At 36.0% G+C, this 18,081-nt stretch overlaps 2 protein-coding genes across 4 annotated transcripts; both read right to left on the bottom strand.

The window, feature by feature from the left end:
• Positions 1–3,197: 3,197 nt before the first annotated feature.
• Me31b (ATP-dependent RNA helicase me31b) lies at positions 3,198–13,328 on the bottom strand. 2 transcript variants are annotated; one of them, XM_076809217.1, is made up of 8 exons: positions 13,072–13,328; positions 11,780–11,948; positions 11,417–11,623; positions 10,954–11,125; positions 9,212–9,362; positions 8,926–9,121; positions 8,655–8,825; positions 3,198–8,469 (listed from the first exon to the last, which is right to left on the bottom strand). In XM_076809217.1, the coding sequence occupies exons 2-8, from the start codon at positions 11,918–11,920 to the stop codon at positions 8,173–8,175; spliced, it is 1,335 nt and encodes a 444-aa protein (XP_076665332.1). In that variant the 5' UTR covers positions 11,921–11,948; positions 13,072–13,328; the 3' UTR covers positions 3,198–8,172. The 2 variants fall into 2 exon arrangements, with proteins under 2 accessions (XP_076665332.1, XP_076665333.1); XM_076809218.1 differs by lacking the exon at positions 13,072–13,328 and adding an exon at positions 12,827–12,981.
• LOC143367421 (uncharacterized) lies at positions 13,091–16,454 on the bottom strand. Of its 2 annotated transcripts, XR_013085034.1 has the most exons (4): positions 16,271–16,454; positions 14,627–15,281; positions 13,872–14,111; positions 13,091–13,763 (listed from the first exon to the last, which is right to left on the bottom strand). XR_013085034.1 is itself a non-coding variant. In XM_076809219.1 (3 exons), the coding sequence occupies exons 1-3, from the start codon at positions 16,449–16,451 to the stop codon at positions 13,946–13,948; spliced, it is 1,002 nt and encodes a 333-aa protein (XP_076665334.1). In that variant the 5' UTR covers positions 16,452–16,453; the 3' UTR covers positions 13,844–13,945. The 2 variants fall into 2 exon arrangements, 1 of the variants encoding a protein (XP_076665334.1); XM_076809219.1 differs by lacking the exon at positions 13,091–13,763 and having other exon boundaries at positions 13,844–14,111; positions 16,271–16,453.
• Between the last annotated feature and the right edge of the window lie 1,627 nt (positions 16,455–18,081).

Below are 18,081 nucleotides of genomic sequence, written 5' to 3'. Positions count from 1 at the left end.
AAACTATGCATTCTTAAGTATACAAACGGTATTTACATTTGCATTTACATGGCATTGCAGCGAGGAGCTGAAACTTGCTTTGAAACGGGAGAGAATCACAAAACTCATGCTGTAGAGGTAACATTACCAGTGGCGAATTTAAGGAAAAAGGCCCATTTGGCAAACGTTCTGAGACAACCTGTATACATAACAGAATTACAAATAAATTTACGCGCGTGTGGTATGAAAATTATGGGAAACAAAAGGAATATAGTGTTTGGATAAAATCATAATTTTTTGGAAGTTGGGACCCTCGGGGGCCGTCTGGGCAGAGGCAACGGATAATGAGTATTATTATTAAGATACATGTTTATTAAGAATTTTTAACTAGTTTGGATGTGCACTACGAGCTGTAAAATTTCCAATGACTGGAAAATCACTACAATGGCTCACGCTTAAAATCGTCTACAATATTTGAATTTTCATTTCTGTTCATAAAATATAATATATAGTTATGATTCTTTTAGGATCAATGTAAGGATACATATTGCTAGTTGCTTGAATGCAAAAAATATCGCAAAATTTTATGAAACGTTAATGAAGAATTAATATGTATAATGATACTTAAGAAAAGTACTTCACATTAAACATCACCCATTTTGTGATTGAATGATTAATTTATGAAGTATCTATATGAATTTAATAAAGTAAAGTATCTGTAAATAATTCGTTTTCTATATTTCTCATTTATTAAACATCAAGTTAGGTGAATCTTATTGTATTATTTCATTACACAGCGTTTCTAATTACGTAAAAGATCAAAAGGAGCAAAATAATGGAAGGGCAGCAATTATTCTGCATCATAGTCGAGGAGATTTTCTGCGTGAAATTGTAAAGGTCACAAACAGAAGTGACACTACAGGGGCGTATATTTTTAAAAATATTCCAAGTTGAAGATTGTATTTCAAATAAAACTGAAAAAAAGTAAAAAAACATATTTCAAACGATTAGGATAGATGATACACTTACGCGAGTATAGTCGATTAACAATAAGCTCAAAGCAGTAGAAACTAGTAAAATAAATGCTAGGAAATGTATTGAATTTAAATTTTTTTGTCTACAATTATCGTACAAATTTCTGAAGTGAACATAAATAGATGACTTGTGAATTTAGGTTCCTATTACGTATGTGTATATATGTATATGTATTTATGAAATTTGTACCTATGTCACTATTTCATAAAACTTTGCATTTTTATAAATATATTTTATTAATCCATATTGCATTTTATGAAAATCAAGGCATAAAGAAGAATAGAGAACGATTTTCAATGTAAGCGACTGTGTGTTTTACTTGTATGTAATTATTTTATATAAAAAAAATATGTTATACTATTCCACTATATTATCGTATGTAAATAACACAATGGTTGCACCACTTGCGATAATTAGACAAATGAAAGTTATTTGTGAAATCTCAGTTTTCACGTATCAGATCAATCCGAGTTTCTCACGTATTACACAATAATTTTTTGTACTGTTTTACAACTGTTGCAAAGGCGAATTCATTGGCCTATAAATATTACGACCTGAAGTAAACGACCTCTAAACTTAATATTCATATAAGAGAAAATGCTACCCTTGATACTCTATCTAACACGTATCCATTGACGTGAGTTATCTTCACTGCCCTTTGAATCTTCAGCGTGTAATTAGCCCCTGTAGAAATCTATTTCTTTTTCTAATTCAGAAAAAGCCCTTATACCGTGAATTTTCTGTAAATTTCTGCCAAATTTTCCCGTCCTGCATTTGCTAACATTAAGTAAAATACAGAAGATAACAATTCAGAAGAAATACACTTTTAGTGTGAATATTAATATTACAGGTCACCCCAAAGGTCATAATATTGTAAATCACTGGGCTCATCTTTGTAACAGTTATAATACTATACAAAACAAAAATAGCTGATCCTACTTAATGATCTAATCTTTTAATGAAAAGAAAGTTTTGGAAATTTCAATCATTGTAATTCATTAACGGTGAAAAACTTTATTCTGTCGAATTACTATAAGTGATTAAAAAATTGTGGAACCCATTACGATAAACACCCTGTATATTAAAAAATTGAAACTATCAAAAGTATTATAATTAATCTTGTATTTCAAAGTACTTCAGTAAGTTACTGGTTGTTCCAGAAATTTCGTTGTATTCTGTATTAATCATACGCGATTGAAGTTTGCAATTCTACCATAAGGATGGGTGAGTATATTAATTATTATCCGTGGAGAAATTTTATTTCTCCTGTGTATTGGATAATACTCGTCACAGAACCGTAGAGCAACATTATAGTTATCAACGCATCATAAATTCTCTTGCTTCAGAAATTGATAAAAGCCTAAATTTACTCCGTTCATCGAAGCGGTGGACAATTTTTAGTAAAATACAGGGTGTCTCTGAAAAAAGATGGTTTCTTTGAGAAAGGTGGTACGAAGCGCAAAATAAAATAGGTCGTATAAGCATGACGTCGATAAAGTATATCTAACAAAATAAATAGCGTTAAAGCTTAATACCACTAACGTGACAGAGCTACGATTATTTGGTTTACGGGCACCATTTTTCTGTTCGCAAAAGCGAACTGACCGTTAAAGTGACTGATGCATTTGTTAGAATATATTTATCCAGACATTTCTATTTACAGCTAATACAGTAGTCCATTTAAAAATACATTTCGAAAAATAAAGTATCTGGAGAGACCGAGGCTATTAAAAAAAAAATGATTACTATTAATTCTTTTGATAAATCTATTAGCTAAACTTATGTACGTTAGACTTTGATATTTGTTTCACACGATCTATATTATTAAATACGCGTTGAACACAATGTTTATAGATTGTTTTACTTCATTCTACCTCCTCAGTCTTCCTCGTATAGATCATCTTTTTAAAGAACACCCTGTACAATACTACGTTATATTAATTTTGATACTAGAAGCTGCGAGTGCTCTAATCTAAATCTTAACAAAGCTATTCGTAGATCACTTAAATCACGGTATTCTCTGGACTCGCATGGTGAAATATTTACTCACACCATATCGTGCGCAGAGAAGATATTCTAATTATGCATTACCCACTTTGTATACCGTACCATTATCCGCAATTAATCGTCCCGAGAATCGACGTTAACAGGATATTGTGGAACGAAAGAAGACATATGCGTCGTTATACTGAACCGGAAATTTTATTTAAGGACCAAATTTGCTTTGCTATTTTGTTCCTTTTGAAAACAAATCCATTGACATGCGTTTCTTTTTCATCGCCAGATCGGGTCTGTGCTCGGAAAAATTAAAAAAAGACAAATAAAAAAGGTTCTGTTTCGTAATCTGGGCACAAACCTGTCTTCACAATCGACAAATAAACATATTTACGTTCCTGGAATAACGGACAATCTTTCAAAATGGTTTTTCTCGTACGTGGTTAAAGTAGCTCCTAAACGTTTCTCGAACGTAAAAAGAATTCCGTACCAAAACTCGTACGATCACGCCGGAAACATACGCTGCTATCTTACTCGCAAATTTTTTTCCTCTTTCCCATGCAAGTCGGCCAGTACTGCGTGTATGGTTTTTTTTTATTTGTAATGCACACGATACTTGTTGCTGCGTGTCAGAAATGCAAGATCTACACACACGTGTATTCGCATATAAAACGTTTAAAAGAAAACAAAAAAAAAACGGGTGCACAGTAATGCGCGACTTGCATTCACAACAATTCGTTATCAGATTCTCGTGTCAGGATATAAACCAATTTTTTTTTTTTTCGAGCGTATAAAGAATTTCCTGCATTTGTTGGTACGAAAAGGTGTACGCTTGTAAACACATTTTCGATGTACCGTCGCTCTAAAACGCTTCAACATGACATCATTACGTAGAAGTAAAATGGAACTTTAGAAATAAATTACAGTGATTGTTACACATTTAACGTGACGGTACTCCTTGTACTTGAAAGAATTTCTTTTTTTTTTGGGGATTTTTTCATTTTTTTTTTTTTTTCAATTGATTCTTCATGGATTATTGGAGATCTTGTTCCAATATCACACACGAGCTGCTCAAGCTATTAAATGATTTCGTGATGTTGACTTTAAACCAATTTACCATTTTATGCTGTGAAAGTGTGCAATAATTGTAGAGTGTGCAGCTCGTTGCACTGGACTGTGGCCAATGCGAATTGCAGTGAAGGTACAAGACTGTTGATGGAACAATTTCAGTCGCGCAAAGATGTTCTAGCCTTCACTTATACGAACTCAGTCGTATATATATTTAATTATTAGTACAACTCTTCGTGATGGTCGTAAGAGTTTTCTATAAACCCAAATCCAGATGTTGACACGTCGCTTCCAACCTTGCACTTTTATGTCATATAAAGGTGCACTCACAAATAGTCTCCACATCAAGAATAATCTTCTTCTCCAAGATGAGGCGTAGGAACTTCACTTGGATACACATCTATGCGACAGACGTGAGGGAATGCTTACGAGGCGTTTCAAGAACAAAATTACTCGGATCATTTTTCTGTGTGTAAGCAACCTTCGACGCTTCAAATGGGTAGGCATGTATCCCGAAGATTTCACAAGAATTTAAGTTCCATGTACAACATGGAGAATGGCATAACTTTCGGGTTAAAATTTCAATGATTCACTCATCAATTTCAACAGTGAAACAAAACAAACACATAGATATCTATATATCCCTTCAGTCTATGCGCATAGCATTGCATTCAGCAATTCTCATCACCCAATTTCTACTAGAGATTTATACTTTTTATCTCGCATGAATACCATTCTTTAAAAAGAGTCAAGATGGTGAATACAATAACGACACTTTCCATTGTACGAATGTAAGATCTGAAAGATACTTCTAGCGACGTGCACTAGAACTGGCGTTTAAAACTGATAGATGAACGGCGCGCGCGCGTGCGACACATCGCCAAGCGATCGAGACATACGTTAAATCGTTAGGAATAATTCCATGCAATGCGTGTACGAAGATCCATTAAACTGTTAATTACTTTTTATACGTTGGCACATGCTTGACTCTTTTAAAGATTGATTAAAATATACTTCACAAAATAGATTCCATATCGGATCTAATGGTGTCTCAAATTATAATTCAGCAAGACCAAGAGTATTACTTTCCTCGTCTATACAACTTCGCCGAAAAGAACCGCAATAATCTTCACAACATATAACACAAAAGCAAAATTTTACAGTGAATATGTAGGAGAGTATTGTTTTTAGAACAGACACATCTGAAATACTGTTCGACTTATTGAATTACGTGTTCCCATACCGAGGAAATAATAAAAAATATGAGAGAGAGAGAGAGATAGAGAGGGGGGGAGAGAGAGAGAGAGAGAAAAAAGGATTACAATATTACATTGGAACAGAATGTCATATGCGATTTTACTTTATCTCAAGTATATCTGACTGGTGAAAATTTTTGTTTGGCCAGTAACATCGCATATGAGGGAAGAAACGTAATCGATAAAAGATAGAGCCACAAAAAAAAAGAGAGAGAGAAAGAACACCGGGTAGTGCCCTTTTTCTCTAAACTGTTATAAATACAACGCTTACGTAATTATTTAGATAAATCACTGCCAATTTTTGTAACTATTTCCTGTTTTCACTTTCAAATATACATCCCAATGTGGAAATGAATGTTTCGCACATTGATCCTCTACTATTAATTGGCTTTCTCCTATCGCCCCAAACATCATGATGCCTGCTCCGTTGCAACAATACGATGCGTGCTTGTGTTACAATCAATCGTTGAGATTTCCTACATTTAACGAGTTCTCAAATCACATTTTTTTTTTCTCGAACTGGCAAAAAAGTGTAAATCCATGGGCAACAACCGTTCGCGCACAGCTACCCGTGCGACCCGGGTATTTTCCCAATATTTGAAACGTCATGTGTATCAAATTATAATTTGTTGTTTAGCACAGAAGAACGGTTTCTAATGCATTTAACACCATAACACTAAATCACAGCATTAATGCTCAAATGGTGACACAAGAGAGATCATTCGTACGTCAGTAATTAATAATTGCTTAAGCATATCATTCGTAGAGCAGGATTGTAAAATATTTGTGCAAAAGATACATAATATAACCCTGTCCACTACAAACATGTTCGTAATTTTGCTCGGTAACGAAACGAAGAGGGGACTTTTTCGTTCTATCTTTGATATGCATACAAGTCAGTATATATAGAAGTTTCGTATCAAATATTCGTAATTCACCAATTTATGGTTTGTAATATCATACTTTGCGATTGCACTTAAATATGTGTCACCTATATTTGAATATTAAGTAAGTCAAAACCTTTAAGTAAGCGATTATATTTTATACGTGACATTCCGTGGAACTATACTCGATTCTAAAGCTTAACATTTCTCTTTGCGAACGTACGCATGCAAAGCCATCCATTTTCCATTTAATGGACATTCGAAATCATGATCAGTTTTCGCGTCCATTCTATAGCAGTGTTTCAAATTATCACACTTCTCCGTTCCAGCAGTCAATCTTCATCGTCATAAGAGGATCTCTCCTGTTGCCTCCACCGACGAAGCAAAATATCCGTTAAAACTGATATTATAAGGCTAAATGCATTCCAAACCGCTTTTCATCGCTTTCATTAATATCTCTCATTGGAATTTTCTGCCTCAAACATGATATATTCTACTATTGCCTATTTTTAATGTATACGCATTTCGTTCCATAAACCTAGGTCGTCTTGGCTGGTGGTGCACTTTTTGTTCACGGAGAATATTAACAATATAATAGAAATTTCATCGAAAATCATTTCTCATACACGCCATTATGCATTTTCGCTTCTCATACGGCTAGCATGTACACGGATATCAAAGAGAAAAACCAAAAATAAAAAGGGATTCCATGATGTCCTATTATAGTTTTGGCAGTTATTTTATCTGTCACAGAAACTGGCATCTCATCCTGTATCATCTACATTTTACTTGACTTTTGCAGGTTTTATCTAAAACGTGTCTGAAGAGTAACAAAGAGTCGTCCCCGCTAGATAATTTCATTACTCGTACGTTGGTTGTTATATCGATTTCGAAGCGTAGCAGACACGTGAATAATCAATAGAAATCATACATCGAATCCCTAACATTGACAAATGCCACCAGCCAGTTATTTATAAAAAATAATTATATAAAACTAGTCAATTTTACAACCTCTGACGCTCAATCACAATTTCGTAAAAAAAAAATCAGATTTAGTTTTAAAAAAAAGTTTCTATTATCGCTTCACAGAAAGAAAAGAACAATCTTTTGCCTTTTGAAAAGTGATTTGAATTTCAGAGTTGTATGACAGCATTGACAGGTAGCAAAATCAAGCCATGATCAAATATTAAGATCAATACGATATTTAGAATTTGTGATTGTATATTTAAGGAGAATTTCATATGCAGGTATGGTGATGCAAAAGTAATGGGCACGCGGATTAATATATAGTGTTCGGATACTCGAGGGCAGGCGCTTAAGTACGACTGCCCCCGCGCTGTTGCTTCTCCTTTAAATCGCGCGTGCCATCACGGTTTTCCTTAAAGAACAAAAAAAAAACGGTCTTGGAAGTATGAAGCCATTGTATAAAAATTTACTATTAAAATGATGGATAATCTTCATGTAGTATTTACAGTTGCGGTAAAATGTAATGATTATTATGTTACTCATGTATTCGTTTACATATTGTGCTCTTGATAATGGCTTGACTCTGGCGCACTTTAGATTATGTACATTTATATGTATCTATGTACAAAGAATGACTCGCACCGGCATTCACATCACCTCATACACTGAGTCCACTGCTTCACGCTCAGTATGCCTTATATTTACAAGAAATTCATGTTTTCCGTTGCTTACTATGACGTTAATTGAAATTTTCAATTTTTTTTCTATATAGACCACTTTTTTTTTATCTAAATGTTCATAGCACTGTTTCGTCTTTATACACTGTTAAACACACCAGACAATTCTTTTTTCAGACTGAAGTTTCACTCTGCGAGTTCAAAGCATAACACGTTGTATGCCTTACATGTACGAGCCACACAATCACCATATTTTTACACTTTAAACTCTTTGAGCGCATGTAAAACTTCCTCGACGACCATGTATCGAAACTACTTGGAGACATTACCCTCTTCCATACTGTTATTGTCTTCTGGTCTTGCTACGTACAAACTTGGATCTATCACCTTCGGGATAGGCTTAATTTCTGTTCCAAGCTCTTGTTCGATACGATGCAAGTTAAAACGGTCCTCGTATGTAATTAGGTTAATTGCTATACCTAAATGGCCGAATCGTCCTGATCGACCAATACGATGCAAGTATGTCTCTGCCATTTTTGGAAAGTCGAAATTGATCACGACGTTCACTGCTTGTACATCAATACCACGTGTAAAGAGATCGCTGCTCACCTATGGATGCACAAAAGTCACATAATCGATACGCAATCTCTTAAACGGTGTACAAGTATATAAATAGAAATGGAAAAATACAAATTCAATTGCTACCATTTTGAAGCATGAGAAGTTGTAAAAGTTATGTACATTTTCTTTCTCAAACAATATATCATTTATATGTTGTTGGTGCGATTACTTACCAAGTTTCTACAAAGCCCTGCTCGAAAATCATGAAACACGCGATTTCGGTGTGCCTGCGCCATTTTCGCGTGTATGTAATAACAGCAGTATCCAAGATCTGTTATTTTCTTTGCAAGTAATTCAACGCGTTGCGTTGAATTGCAGAATATTATACTTTGAGTTATTTGCAACTTGAAAGAAGAAAAGGGAATTATATGATTAGACGAAAGCGATATACAAAACAGTTATAGTGCATGCTAAGTGAAATTTTCACATACAACATAATCTTACCTTGGAGAACAGCGTATTAAGGCAATGAACCTTCTGTCGTTCTTGTACAAAGGCGTAATATTGCGTTACACCTTTTAACGTGAGTTCCTCCATTAAATTAATCTCGTATGGATCTCTCAAGTGTTTCTCCATAAATTGTTTCACCGTGAGGGGAAATGTGGCTGAGTACAGCAATATCTGACGTGCATGTGGTAATCTAAATGTGAGTGTAACAAAGGAAAGTATTTATAAAAGCCGTAAAGTTGTATTTCGGGGAAAGTTTATTTGTATATGCGGTATAACGTACCTAGAAATGACATGATCCAACATTCCTTTGAAATCTTGCGATAGAAGCTTATCTGCTTCATCCAAAACTAGAATTTTACAATGATCCATGTTTGCAACGTTCTTGTCCATGAGATCGAGAATTCTTCCTGGCGTTGCTATTATTACTTGCACTACACACAAACATAACATAATTAAATACTTTCTAGACTCAAGTGTTACAATTAATTACACGTAGAGTTTCAGAAGTATAAATACAAACTTAACTAATTACTGGAACCTACGGAAGAAATTTAAGTTTCAATATACCGTCAAGGACCCAGTTCCTGATCACTTAAGAGTAACAACCGCGGGTTTTTAAACGTGTAAAGGGAAAACTTAACCAAATCTAAAAGATTTTTTGTTATTTCATTAACTCTATGTTTTATCTTTAATTTGGTATTAAAAAAGTGCACACATAAGAATAATTATTTTATAATTTAACTTTGAAAGTGAAAAATGCAAAGGGAGCAGTTTCTGATCACCTTCGCACGTTTTACTATGAGCTATCAAATTTTGCGTATAAATTTCAAAATACTTCATAATTATTTAGTAATTTGTTAGAATAAATTTGTATCATAATAAGCTTATTATTTGGTTTATTTTCCAAAACTGATCAGGAATTGGGTTCTAATCAGGAACTGGGTCTTTGACGGTACAAAAGTCTGCAAACTAATTTCATTTATATAATTACATTTCCTAGCGATTAAATCATATTTTAAGAAAATAAGCCTATCGTCACACAATGATCTCAAAATAAGTCTTGCTAGGGATTAATTTTGTTTACAGTTTTTACTAATACAGTCGAACCTCGATAACTCGAAAACCTGTCTAAGACGAAAATTTTCTTCATTCCCTTTCGCTCTGCTGTAAACACCTCTGCAACTCGAAATAAAGCTTCCTTAATTCGAACTATATTTTGCATATTAAATTATGTATTTCACCTCTACATCTCGAAATTTACTTCTACATATGTATTACGGAATTTCGTAGAAAGACCTCAAAATATTAAGGAAAATGTTTTCTCTGCATTATTCACGATTAAAAATGCTATTGATTTACAATACACTAAAAGACTAGCACAAATCAAAATCAGAAATTTTATTAATATGTAATAAAGAGTAATATTTCGCGCATAAAATGTGTCATAATTCTTATTATATATGTAAGTATGTACGTAATATATAAGTTGTAGGTATATTTGATTATAGGTATACAATAAACAATTGACCTTTAAAACTTGAATTCGTCTTGCTTTACAGCTTCACAAGTCAACAAATTAACAGTCGCACGAAGCCTCTATTAAGTCAAATTTTCGATCGTTGAACCTCTGTTATTTGAAAACTCAATATGCTGAAACCTCCACAATTCGAAAATTTTTTCTCTTCCCTTGAGATTCGAGTTATCGAGGTTCCACTGTACTGAAATTCACTTTCATATTTTTTTGTCGCTTCCTTAACTCCTTCTGCTTACCCAAATGCAAAGGTTTTGAATATTCATATCACGTATGGATGTGCAAAGACTGGTGCAAGATTAGTAACTAAATTCTATCAAGAAAATTTAAACAGAAAAATATTCCCCAGAAAATTACATACTTTAAAAACGGTTAATTTACAGACTTATGTTTACCAAGATCTCTGTTCGTTCTCATGAATTCTATTACCCAATTAAGTTCATACTTGTAAATTTCATACACCCGTGTAAATAAATGTTATTAACACAAACCTTTCTGATAAATCCTCATAATGTCATCTCGTAAGTTTGTTCCTCCGGTAGTTACCATTACCTTTATGTCCATGTGTTTAGCGAGTTCAATACAGATCTGTGATGTCTGAAGAGCTAACTCCCTAGTGGGTACAATTACCAGCGCCTGGATCACATCTTTTCGTGGATCCACCTAAAGAAATGCATCGCAAGAGATAACTTTATTGAAACAGAGAAATATTTACAGAAGGCATAATCTTAATAACGCATTCAACACATTTTGGAGCAATCTTGTGTTTGCTACCAATTTCTCGAACTCATTAACTTGAAAATAGGGTGAAAATCTGTCGATTACATAATTTTTAATAGCAACAAATAAAACAGATCGAACTCGTACACGCACGAGTGATAACGAATGAAAGTCATGAACATACACAAGGGTAAAGGATAAAGTATTAATAGCAGACATCGTCGGAATGCGTACCTGTTCTAGCACTGGAATCGAATAGGCCCCAGTTTTGCCAGTCCCGTTCTTTGCACGAGCTAAGACGTCTTTACCAGACAATGCAATAGGAATACTGGCTTCTTGAATCGGGGAAGGCTTATCCCAGCCCTTCTCAAAGATCCCCATCAATAATTCTCGTTTTAGGCAGAACTCCTCAAATTCATTGCCACGAGTATCAGTAACATCCTATAAATTTTTACAATTCCTTTAATTATGAATTTGAAATAATTACGGGTAAGTAACGCAACAGCGTTTACAGAATGATATTTTACGTTGGATTTTAATTCAAAAGGCTTGATGTTAATAAAAATTTCATCGACGCAACGGACATTACATACTTACACTAGTTTTAATACGTATGTCCTTTGGTGGAATTTTTAATTTGGCTTTCCAACCTACATCGTCCATTTTGTCGATCTCTGATTTTGGGGCCAAACCAGAATTTAGGACATGATTGGAATTTATGTGTGTTTCTGTCATCATTTTTGAAATGATGAAATAAATCTACTTGCTGGAATAAAATTTTCCCTCGTAAATAAGCTATGAACATTAACAGAATCGATAAAAATTGTATTCCGCAAATATGCAGGTACCAATCAGATTAAAAAAAAACTTATTGTACGCGTGCGACCAACGATTTACAATCGTGAGATTTATAAAAAAAAAAAGAAACTCTGCGAGGTATTTGATCGCGGGTAGCGAGGAATTAGAAATTTAAATTTGTAATCATGAGGAATCGGTTAAACAGTTGACTACCTATGGGACGAAAGACAAACAGCAAGTGTGACCTATTGGAAAGATCACAATAGAATGTAAACATGATGTACACTCTTATTGGAACAGTACTAGTTTTTATACACTTCAGTCTCACAAGGAAATATAATAATTCCCCTTGTTATTGGTTACATTGTTAATAAAAAAAATTTAAATTTCGAAGATCGCATTCCTTTGAGAATGAAAATTCGTTTCACAATACATGATGTACATACGTGTGCTGAAATAAGGCACACGTGAAATATATCGTTAAATATGGAACAGAGAAATGCATTTATTTCTACCGAAGAAAAGTTACAAGGATGAATATCCGAATCGATAAATTAATTATAATGTATGCTCCACAGTTACGATATATTTCGTAAGCTTTACGTAATTTCTAATGGGAATAGAAAGTCCGAACATCGAGAATTGCTTTTAAACTGAAGAAAACTTCCGAATTAAAGTCAGACATGCCACATTTACGGTAAGAATATCCGTAACATGCTTATTTGGAAAGTTGGCCGCAGACATTGGCAACATTTTCGAATATCGCGTATAGGATAGATATGAAAACACCGTTCATTTCGAATTCCTATTAATTGTAGAGAAATTACGAGTAAGTTTTCAACGTACTAATAAGGCCCCCCTTACTGGACGATTTCAATACGCGGCGACACTGCCGTCAGACATACTCGCGAACGGGACGGAAAACAGAGCACAGGGCAAAACCATCTGCGCAAAGTCAATTCTCCTCTCCCTATGTAAACGGGCCGAAAATCCTCCGCGCGATAAACGTACGCGATGGAACGGAAAGCAGAAACGTTATCAATGCGCGACCGTTCGTTCACCGATACGTCCACAGCCGCGAAGCTACTTACCTTGAAATGGATGGATATCGATGCTGAAGCTGAGCACTCGATTAGGAAACAACACGCCAAAATGGCCGTTCCAATGTCAAGTTTTCTTTGCAGTGCTTAACCGCCGCGTTCTTTCCTTGCAGGAGCACTTAACACGGATTACTTGCTCGGAAAGCGTATCGCGTAATACGCGGCACTCAGTATATCACGTTCTTTTCCGTTTGTAATATGAGACTAACGCACTGCGTCAAATGCGAGCGATAATTATTCCTCGTTGAACGTACACGACATGCGCCATGAAAGAGTAAAGACACTCAGACCAGAAAACCGTTACGACGTCGCGCGCACTCTACGGACAAGTGGCGTCCAATTGCGTGCGAGACTTCAAGGCGCATTTCCAAGCCCCCCCGGCATTGGTCGAATACAAACTCTCGTGCCCACCGTTGCTTCAGTGTTTGTAATTGAAATTACTGCCACTTTAATGGAACAGAAGAATCTTGTAGTTATTTCTTCTCCTGTTAAAGTAGTATGAAATTGATTTATCTTGTAGCAAAAAATTTTTTTTCGATTGAGAAGAAAACGTGCGAATGAGATTTCATGTAATACTCCTGCCTTTCCTACGATTTAAACTTTTCACGACTGAATGTAGCTTTTCATGGGAATGAAAAAGAAATACTGGAATTTGCTTCGAATTAGTTTGTTTGTTTGTCGATCTGTTTTTGTCGACATTGTTATACATCGTATAATATGCAATTATATTAGAACAACTATGTGACGACAGTTTGAATACAAATTTTACGCTATACGTAAGAACAAAGTACATTTAATATATTATATTACACGCTTCTATACATAAATAATAGTATGTATACGTTAGAAGAACAAAAATCTTGTTCTAAGTACAAGTTTGCTCTCTCCTTTGAGATATTCTATATTTCCTACAAGCCTCGGGACAATGTCGTTCTAAATATCGCCTTTGGGAGAATGCTTTGAAACACTCTCCGCATCGCCATTGCCACTGATGGTGGTTCCGTGTCCTTTGATGAGCACGTAAATTCGATCTGCGAAACATATACATTACATCACAGCCTTCAAGTTAAACAGAGTTATTTAGTAACAGTATAAATCTTACATAATTACAAAAGAAGGAATAAATTAGGCAATTTATTAAAATAATTTTAAAATAGAAAATTGGAGAAATCAACATATCGCTGGCAGCTCTCTGAACGCCGGGACGGTGCATGGTTGTAGTGGAATGCGTCCGTGAGGCGCTGTTGCCATTTTACCTGTTCGCGCGAGCGCGGGTTGCAGGATGAAACGCCTACCCTGTATGTGCAGTATATATTCCGCACTGGAGATTTTGCTCTATGTAGAATTCCACATTAGGAACTTTGGAGGGCATTTTACCATTTTGTATTTTTTGTTTGCGTACTACTGTTTTTCAGGCTTTTGATATTTGACCTTTTAATTTGTACGCCTCCCTCCCCAACTCCACACTCGGGAAAAATTTGCTCTGCCGACCCTAGTAATCAAACTATCCTCGTAATTCAAGTGAAAATCGAAAAAGTATATGTACCGATCAGCGAAGGACTTATGGCACACGGGGCATTCGAAAGGTCGCTCGCCAGTGTGGAGGCGCAAGTGGCCCTTGAGCACCCAGGGTCGATCAAAACTCTTGCGGCAGTAAGGGCAATAATGCATGGTCTTGTTCCGTTTCCAGTTCTGGGTGTTCTCTACACCCGACGCCTTTATGTTGCCGCTGAAATACTGACTCTGAGAGGGGTCGATCGGCTTCTTGTTTGGGGTTAAGTACATCGCTTGCGCCGTCGCTTGGCTCTCAGCACCGTTGAACGTCCTGTTCAAGTTCACGGCTACCTTGATCTCGTCGCTCGTCACATTCAGGGGGCAGTTCAACTTTTTCGCGTTCATCTGCAACGGTATCTGCACTTTCTCTAGCTTCTGCTCGTCCTTTACGTCGACGACTACCTGGCCAGTGTTAATGGGGACACTGCCAGCGGCTGATGAAAGAGGACTGTCCATTTCGGGGAAACCCATGTCGCCGTTCAGCTCCTTCCTCCATATCATGTTGTTTTCTTTGTTGAAGCAGTACCGCGTAACGATCGGCAGTTTCGAGGAGGTCCAAATGTTATTGCATTTCGCGGAATTGTCTTTGACCTGCTGCTTTCGTTTGGTATCGGTCGACGGCGGCGGGGTCCACGACAATTCGGTCTCTGCGTATAAGAAAGATCTTTTATGTTTCGAGACGTCGTTTATAACCGATGCAAAATTTTTGTTATACTATGCTCCCTTAAAACATAAGTTTCTTCGAGTCACGCCCGTCTCTTAAAATAAACAATATAGTAGATCGCGAAGAAATATAGTACCTTTCAAAGAAAAGTACATCTTATTTTTTAAATGTATATTTTTTTCGCATTATTAATTAATTTATTGTTTTTAACAAATATGTCAATAGTTTGATTGCACTGAAAGTCCAAATTAACATATACGAGGTGGTCATTTTTTATGAGAGATAGACTGGCTCTGTTTCTCTCTTCCCGCACTTCATATTCATTATAGAAACAATCTTCCCTGTGAAAGCTGAAGTGGCGAGAATAAAGACAAAGTACACAATTACTTTATATAAATTTTAACAAAGAGCTCATAGACAACACTTTTGTTAAGTCGCGTTCAGAAGTTTAAAGTTTAAATTGGCAAATTAGTTTTCCTGTCGCCATAGAATAAAAAAATACGTAAAAATTGTAAAACTTATTGATGTATCGGAAATATAGTATTTTTACGTACTGTTTCTTTTTCTAACGGTATATAGTACACTAGACAAAAATATAGTACAATAGTTGGCAACCCTAGGTCCCCGCTAGTAGCGAACGCGTAAAATGGCCTGCCACGATGGAGAACATTATTTACAGTCAAGTACCTATCATGCATCACGTAGCAACTTCACGAAATACCCAGAAACCCGGGTGCGAGGGGACTCGGCCTTGGCCGTGCGAGCGTAAATCGCTATGAAACGTGTCTAAAGAAGGGAAGGAGATCTAATATTCGATACGAATACGACTCGCATTACCAACGATAACACGATACAGTTCGTACATTGTATATACGATACTTTGTCCATAACCACGCGAAGGTGTCACTGTCGTCCCTTGGCACACTGTACCCTCGCGTTCGACAGCAACGGAAAGGAACTTGGTTTTCTTACCTTCGGGGGAATTGTCAGTTTTCCTGTACCTTTTCATCGATTTGATCAGACATCGCGGCATGTTGCTGCTGGGAACGGGCAAGCACAGTTTCGCAGAGGGAACGAAATAAGACAGTGCCGGCAGCTCGTTGCAACAGCGATGGAGCAAACCACTGTCACACGGTCGACAAGCATTTGTCATCAGCCATCCCAGTGCCGTAACGATAAAAGAGTCACCCACGGGAATGACGAGAATTAAAACGTCCTTGATGCAGAGTTGGGCATTATTCGAATAAATTTGTATTCGAATAGAAATAGGGATCTATTATTAACAAATTTTTATGCGAATAAAAAGTTATTAATAATTATAAATAATATTAAATAATAATAAAAATTTAGTCGAATAAAAAATTATTCGTTTTTCCGGAATAACTTGATTTTATTCGAAGATTATTCGAATAATGCCCAACTCGGTCTCGATGCCTGTCGTATGTTTTCCCGCAGCTTTAAGAGGATACGGATATTTGATTATTTTGGGAGGATGAATGCCGCAGGAGGATGAAAAATGGGGAGGATAAGGATTGGAAATTTTTATGGAGAATTATGTATGGAGAGCGATCGAAGGTTCTGCGTGTAGCGGGAAACAGAATTGGGCGTTATTTGAATAATTTCGAATAAATATTTATTAAAAATAAATATTAAAAATAAATATTTATTCTTTGCATCCCAAGGATGCAGTTTACGGACCTGAATAAGTATTGTCACACCTCCTAATCTGACCAATCGGACTTGCATTCCTCCCAAACGGCCACTCTCTTGAAGAGGCCCTCTTCACAGCAATATCTCCTTCACAAGGAGCTTGAAAGCTGTCTAAATTTTATATAACTAATAATTTAAATATGGCTTTAAGAAACCATTTTATTAATGGAAACTGCTAAAATGCACTTCAAATTCGGTAACCGAGGTTTTATTTGTTTGCAAAAAAAAATATTAGCCACTTCCGAGTGACCCCAGTGGTCGATCGACACGAGGTTTGAGGGGAGGGGTGGGGAGGAGGTGTGGACCCTAAATCTAAAATTGTAACTTCGGATATTTATTAGTTTCCGAAATATTAATAAGTAGAATCGCCCCTCTAGAGTATTGACTATCATTAGAGTAATAGGTATCCACCCTGTATAATAGGATGGAGCGAGTTTCCGCAAGTTCCTGATTCAAATCTGCAAACTCACATCGATTCGCTACCATGCTTTACGCGCCCCCACACTAATCTAGCCCCAACCGATACTAATACCCGGAACAAGTTGAAAAGTGGAATGCGTTATGTTAGAAAAAGTCAACAGCCATACTAAAAGTGTTTTATTAATATCTCTGAAACTAATAAATTCCCGAAGCAATAATTTTAGATTTAGGGTCCACACACCCTTCCCATTAAACCTCATGTCGATCGGCCACTGGGGCCATTCGGAAGTGTAGCCAGAGATTATCCAGAGGTATTTCGGCATATATTTACAAAATACAAAAACTTCAAAGAGCGGTGGCAGTCAGACTCTCCCGCATTTACGGGAGAGTCAGCGGTCGCTCAGAGGCGAACTTAATAGCGTGCGCGATCTGCAAGTACCGGTCCCAGCCTTGTTCGCAGTATTACTATTAGACATTACATTATTTACAATCTGGGAAAGCCATATTATAAATGGATACACGATTCGTAAAATGGTGTAATAATTATAATATCCTGGTCTACCTCTTCTCATTTGGTTTCGCCTGATTTCATAAAGGTCAAGCAAATTCCAGACTAACGTACGAGACCTTGGTACATTACACGGGCAAATACA

Source organism: Andrena cerasifolii, chromosome 3 (assembly GCF_050908995.1).
Source record: "Andrena cerasifolii isolate SP2316 chromosome 3, iyAndCera1_principal, whole genome shotgun sequence".
Taxonomy (NCBI): Eukaryota; Metazoa; Arthropoda; class Insecta; order Hymenoptera; family Andrenidae; genus Andrena; species Andrena cerasifolii.
The sequence above is the reverse complement of the archived record's forward strand: the minus strand, read 5'-3'. Positions and strand labels throughout refer to the sequence as shown.

Bases quoted from the DNA above. Each gene is read 5' to 3' on its own strand.
- LOC143367421 (XM_076809219.1), bottom strand. From the start codon at position 16,451: ATGACAAATGCTTGTCGACCGTGTGACAGTGGTTTGCTCCATCGCTGT. The intron at 15,282-16,270 runs GTAAGAAAACCA...TCTTATACGCAG, and splicing joins AACTGACAATTCCCCCGAAG to AGACCGAATTGTCGTGGACC. The intron at 14,112-14,626 runs GTACATATACTT...TATGTTTCGCAG, and splicing joins CATAAGTCCTTCGCTGATCG to ATCGAATTTACGTGCTCATC.
- Me31b (XM_076809217.1), bottom strand. From the start codon at position 11,920: ATGATGACAGAAACACACATAAATTCCAATCATGTCCTAAATTCTGGT. The intron at 11,126-11,416 runs GTACGCATTCCG...GCATTTCTTTAG, and splicing joins CGATTCCAGTGCTAGAACAG to GTGGATCCACGAAAAGATGT. The intron at 9,363-10,953 runs GTTTGTGTTAAT...GTTTGTGTGTAG, and splicing joins TATGAGGATTTATCAGAAAG to TGCAAGTAATAATAGCAACG.